Source organism: Oncorhynchus tshawytscha, unplaced genomic scaffold (genome assembly GCF_018296145.1).
Source record: "Oncorhynchus tshawytscha isolate Ot180627B unplaced genomic scaffold, Otsh_v2.0 Un_scaffold_17_pilon_pilon, whole genome shotgun sequence".
Taxonomy (NCBI): Eukaryota; Metazoa; Chordata; class Actinopteri; order Salmoniformes; family Salmonidae; genus Oncorhynchus; species Oncorhynchus tshawytscha.
The window spans coordinates 176,356-182,500 of NW_024609830.1; the positions used below are offsets into that span (position 1 = coordinate 176,356).

The 6,145-nt window shown below is 49.4% G+C and overlaps 1 protein-coding gene across 2 annotated transcripts in view; it reads right to left on the reverse strand.

Moving 5' to 3' along the window:
- Window positions 1-1,207: 1,207 nt before the first annotated feature.
- The window catches only part of LOC112222494 (cadherin 17, LI cadherin (liver-intestine)), a 20,938-nt gene continuing 16,000 nt past the window's right edge, over window positions 1,208-6,145 (reverse strand). For both annotated transcript variants that reach the window (XM_042319344.1, XM_042319345.1), the window contains exons 11-19: window positions 5,234-5,434; window positions 5,056-5,132; window positions 4,372-4,560; window positions 3,725-3,969; window positions 3,499-3,635; window positions 3,166-3,390; window positions 2,954-3,064; window positions 2,742-2,858; window positions 1,208-2,508 (exon numbers count right to left, since the gene is read on the reverse strand). In XM_042319344.1, coding sequence (XP_042175278.1) covers window positions 2,423-2,508; window positions 2,742-2,858; window positions 2,954-3,064; window positions 3,166-3,390; window positions 3,499-3,635; window positions 3,725-3,969; window positions 4,372-4,560; window positions 5,056-5,132; window positions 5,234-5,434 — 1,388 coding nt within the window. In that variant the 3' untranslated portion in view covers window positions 1,208-2,422. The remainder of the gene's footprint in view (window positions 2,509-2,741; window positions 2,859-2,953; window positions 3,065-3,165; window positions 3,391-3,498; window positions 3,636-3,724; window positions 3,970-4,371; window positions 4,561-5,055; window positions 5,133-5,233; window positions 5,435-6,145) is intronic.

Sequence of the window (6,145 nt, forward strand, 5' to 3'; positions counted from 1 at the left end):
CTACCACCCTGCATCCCACTACCACCCTGCATCCCACTACCACCCTGCATCCCACTACCACCCTGCATCCCACTCCCTGCATCCCACTACCACCCTGCATCCCACTACCACCCTGCATCCCTCTGCTGCATCCCACCCTGCATCCCACTACCACCCTGCATCCCACTACCACCCTGCATCTCACTACCACCCTGCATCCCACTACCACCCTGCATCCCACTACCACCCTGCATCCCTCTGCTGCATCCCACCCTGCATCCCACTACCACCCTGCATCCCACTGCTGCATCCCACCCTGCATCCCACTACCACCCTGCATCCCACGACCACCCTGCATCCCACTACCACCCTGCATCCCACCCTGCAACCCACTACTACCCTGCATCCCACTGCTGCATCCCACCCTGCATCCCACTACCACCCTGCATCCCACCCTGCAACCCACTACTACCCTGCATCCCACTGCTGCATCCCACCCTGCATCCCACTACCACCCTGCATCCCACCCTGCAACCCACTACTACCCTGCATCCCACTGCTGCATCCCACCCTGCATCCCACTACCACCCTGCATCCCACTACCACCCTGCATCCCACTGCTGCATCCCACCCTGCATCCCACTGCTGCATCCCACCCTGCATCCCACCCACCCTGCATCCCACTGCTGCATCCCACCCTGCATCCCACTGCTGCATCCTACCCTGCATCCCACCACCCTGCATCCCACTGCTGCATCCCACCCTGCATCCCACTGCTGCATCCCACCCTGCATCCCACTGCTGCATCCCACCCTGCATCCCACTACCACCCTGCATCCCACCCTGCAACCCACTACTACCCTGCATCCCACTGCTGCATCCCACCCTGCAACCCACTACCACCCTGCATCCCACTGCTGCATCCCATCCTGCATCCCACTACCACCCTGCATCCCACTACCACCCTGCATCCCACTACCACCCTGCATCCCACTACCATCCTGCATCCCACTACCACCCTGCATCCCACTACCACCCTGCATCCCACTGCTGCATCCCACCCTGCATCCCACTGCTGCATCCCACTACCACCCTGCATCCCACTACCACCCTGCATCCCACTACCATCCTGCATCCCACTACCACCCTGCATCCCACTACCACCCTGCATCCCACAACCTCAAAGTTCATCTGTACAGCACCCACAAAGAATTTCAGGATAAAGACGGGGAGATAGCTATTGTTTTATTTTTGTAATTCACTGAGGATTCAACTCCCGGTATCATGTGAACATCCACAGGGTGTGATCGGTTTGAACAGTTTGGTGTGGAATGGATTGTGATGTGGGGGTTTGTTACTACGCCGATAAATGAAAATATCCATCAGGACTTTTGCCACCTAGGAAATGTGTGTGAGCGGAGCATCTCAAATAGTACTGGAGTACCCTGCTATAGTCCTACAACACATACATGGCCCCTAGCATAAGGACACTTGAGGCTACTTTCTGTCCCTTCACACAAAAAATACAACTGAAACTGAAACTACAACAAACTATAACTACAACTGACACTGAAACTACAACTGAAACTGAAACTGAAACCAAAACTGAAACTACAACTAAAACTACAACTGAAACTACAACTAAAACTGAAACCAAAACTGAAACTACAACTGTAACTGAAACTACAACTGAATAATATAAAAACAAAATATGTTTTTTATCGTACTGAAACAGAATAAAAACTAGTAAATCAAGTCTAAAACCGAATGGAAACTAAACTGAATTAATTTTTTTAATTGAAAAACTAATAGAAATTAAATTGAATAGAAAATCACAAAACTATAATAACCTTGGTACACACTCAGACATTCACCAGGCACTCATTTACACTGGGCTTGTCAAACAGTTAACACTAAGGGTTAAACTGAGGGATGTTTAGGTGTTGGAACTGTCTCCAACATCGGTTTTTCCATGGTCATTTCTACTCTTTACTGTAGGCAGTCTTTCTCCCATTCTAAAGTGGTGGAACCGTCCTAATTTAACCCTCGGCTAGCTAGCATCTTCACTAATATCAGGCCTCATCAAAAAACATCATGGAGTATCAGTATAAAGACAGTATCAACCACAAACAACAGTCAGAGGCAAACGGTGAACTAAAGTCTCTGAGCAACAGTCTACACAATTCCAGCAAGCAGCTTGAAATGGAGTGTTTGAACCATCACACACAGTGCACAGCCAGTCAAGACACACTAGCTGAGAATGGACAGTCTAAATTCTAAATACAGACAAAATTCACTGACAAGGGAAATAAGTTATTGAGCTGCATGAGCGCATGATTATGACGAAACCAGGTAGTATTTATAACGTGCATACAACCAATCAAAGTAGATCTGTTCTTCAGAAACATAACAATTAAACAAACACATGCTATCTCATGTGTTTCTAGAGAATGGCGTCCGTTTCTCCCAGCAAGGCTTTCTTCTGGTTGTCCTTCTTTATACGATGGAAAGCAATGATCAGGACCAGGGCTAGGGAGGAAGTGACATCACCCGTCAATAACAGGCAAAACATATCGGAAACCCAGAACTAAAATCCATGTCCATGAGAGATTAGTCAAAAAGAACAAGAAAAACTATCAACAACAATACAATGTTTTATGCTACAGTTAGGTCTTAGTTCCTCGATTGTACCACTCCGTCTTCTTCCCTTAAAGTGCAGTGCATAGCAACAACACCAGTGAACAACAGCGCCTGTTACTCACCGATGAATCCGACAGTTCCAGCCAGGATTCCGATGGTGGTGGGCATTCCTAACACCCCTGCATGAACGCCCGGCTCGGTGAAACAGTATCCCAGCTCTGTGCAGTTACACACTCGCACTGTAGGGAGAACACACACATCAGACACCCACTCACAGCTACATGGTCTTGTGTGTGATGGGTGCTATCACACACAGCTGGCTGTAACCACTCACCCTCAAACTTCTGTGTGATGCCCATGCCAGCGTTGTCTTTGATGTTGATGGGGATTAGGAAGGTTTTGTCCTCGCTGGGAGATTTCTTCAGGGTCAGTTTAGCAGACGTACCTACAGGAAAACAAGGGAAGAGACACAATCCCACATCAGCACGGGAGCACATTAATAGACAGGATCTCTAGGAGATGTAGTCTTGTCTAACAAATGTGTACCGTCCACAGCGCTTAGGTCCCAGTTGGGGGACTTCTTGCCCTGGGCCAGGCTGAATGTGAAAGGTGCTCCGAAGGGGTCTGCGTCCGCGTCCAGGGCCGTCAGGACTATAGGCTGGGGCTTCTTCACACAGATGAAGGCCTGGTTCTCTGTCAGCTTGGGGACATTGTCATTCACATCCAGCAGCCTCACAGACACCTCGCGCTCTGAGGACAGCTCTGGATTGGCTGGGGGTGGAGAGATATTATTCATTATGGATATTCTCTAACCTGGACTCAAACTGGCAGTGTGTGGGTCAAAAAAGTATCCGAAATATACATATGTGTGTTCGTCACCTTTCTCGAAGGCGACAACAGTAAAGTGGAAGGCCTCCACCGTCTCTCTGTCCAGCACAGCTTTATTCTTTATCTTTATCTCTCCAGTAGCAGGATCAATCTCCAACCAACCCTTAGTGTCTCCCTCCATCTTGAACCTACAATACACATACAGTTAGAGCACAAAATATACACTATCAGAGCCATAACACACAGACAACATCAGTCCCTCTCATAATGTGATTACAGTATCTCTTTTCCCTCTGGGTCCTTGGCGTCTATTTTGAGCAGCGTAGCTCCCTCCTTGGTGTCCTCTGGCACCGTGACATCCAGAATGTCCATGTCAAACACTGGAGCCTCATCAACGTCACTGATCACCACCGAGACCACGGCGGACGACTCAGCGCCGTACTCGAGACCGCTCACCAGCGGCTCTGGGTTACGAGCATCAATCTGTAGCTTATAGGAGGAAGCAGTCTCATAGTTCAGAGACTGGAGAAAGAGGGGGGAAGGAGGGAGAGAGGGGAGGGAGGAAGAAAGAAAGAAGGGGGATGAAGGGAGATCGAGGGGGATGAAGGGGAGAGAGAGGGGGAGGAAGGGAGGGGGGGAGGAAGGGAGAGGGGGAGAGGGAGGGAGGGGGAGGAAGGGAGAGTGGGGAGAGGAAGGGAGGGTGGAGGAAGGGAAAGAGAGGGGGAGGGGAAGGGGGAGGGAGGGAGAGAAAGGTCTGTGAGCATTCTGGAGCAAAATGGAAGCGTTTTTGTGGGTTTGTTTCAGCCTGCTGGTGGACGTTTCCTTTAATAATCAATACAACCATAGATCTAGGATCAGCTTATCATCTTTATCATCACCTATCAAAATCTGACCTTTCGTAGGTGTCTTCCAGTATGAAGTTACCTTAGCAACAACAAGCCTGCCCTCCCCATTGTCGTCTGTCTCCATGGCGAAAACTCCATCTTCGTTGCCAGCGGTTATGTGGAACTCGATGCGGGAGCTTCCTGTTCCAGGGTCGTCAGCGTCTGTGGCTTTCACTGTCAGGAGGGTGTGGCCTAGAGCTGTGTCTTCAGACAGGTTGTGACTACCATACTACAGAGAGACAGAGAGAGAGGGAGAGAAACAGAGAGACAGAGAGACAGAGAGGGAGCGAGAGAGAGAGAGAGAGAGAGACAGCGAGAGAGAGAAACAGAGAGACAGAGAGAGACAGAGAGAGACAGGGAGAGAGAGAGACAGAGAGATACGGAGATAGACAGAGAGAGACAGAGAGATACAGAGATAGAGAGATACAGAGACAGAGTGAGACGGAGAGAGAGACAGACAGACAGACAGAAAGAGACAGAGAGAGAGAGAGAAAGAGAGAGAGAGAGACAGACAGAGAGAGAGACAGAGAGAGAGGGAGAGGGAGAGGGAGGGAGAGAGAGAGAGACAGAGAGAGGGAGTGATAAAGTGAGCGAGAAAGAGAGACAAAGAGAGCGAGAGAGAGAGAGAGAGAGAGAGAGAGAGAGTATTAAAGGTCACAGGTCAACAACCCATACCAACTAAAGCATCTATGAAACTCAGGTGTGTGTCTCAGGTATGTCTCACGTCATTCATCTCGAAGATGGGCAGCTCATTGTTGATGTCGATAACCTTGATGAGGACCTTACATTCTGTGCTGAAACCTGACGAAGACACACAACAGTATGTGAGGGCCCATTGAAGCAAACACGTGTCTGTGCTGTTCAAACTTTTAGACAAAGGTCAAGTGTGTGTGTGCATGTACCTGGGTCGTTTACTCTGACAGTGAGGTGGTACTCTGTTGCATCTCTGCGTTGGAGCATCTGCTTGGCCTGGATGCGGCCGCTGATGCCATCGATGGTAAAGACGGAGGAAGGGGTTTGGGTCACCAACGAATAGGAGAGCAGTGCGTTGGGTGTGTTGTCATCATCAGCATCATGCACCATCAGATGTCCGACTGGGCTGCCTGGAACCCAGAGGAACCAATCATACAAGTTATATGAGTTACTATTAGAATGCTTCAGCTCTGAACACACATACCTTTAATATAACAACACAGTCCTAACACCAGCCTCAACACAGTCCTAACACCAGCCTCAACACAGTCCTAACACCAGCCTCAACACAGTCCTAACACCAGCCTCAACACAGTCCTAACACCAGCCTCAACACAGTCCTAACACCAGCCTCAACACAGTCCTAACATCAGTCTCAACACAGTCCTAACACCAGCCTCAACACAGTCCTAACACCAGCCTCAACACAGTCCTAACACCAGCCTCAACACAGTCCTAACACCAGCCTCAACACAGTCCTAACACCAGCCTCAACACAGTCCTAACACCAGTCTCAACACAGTCCTAACACCAGTCCTCAACACAGTCCTAACACCAGTCTCAACACAGTCCTAACACCAGTCTCAACACAGTCATAACACCAGCCTCAACACAGTCCTAACACCAGTCTCAACACAGACCTAACACCAGCCTCAACACAGTCCTAACATCAGTCACAACACAGTCCTAACATCAGTCACAACACAGTCTTAACATCAGTCACAACACAGTCCTAACATCGGTCACAACACAGTCCTAACATCAGTCACAACACAGTCCTAACATCAGTCACAACACAGTCCTAACATCGGTCACAACACAGTCCTAACATCAGTCACAAC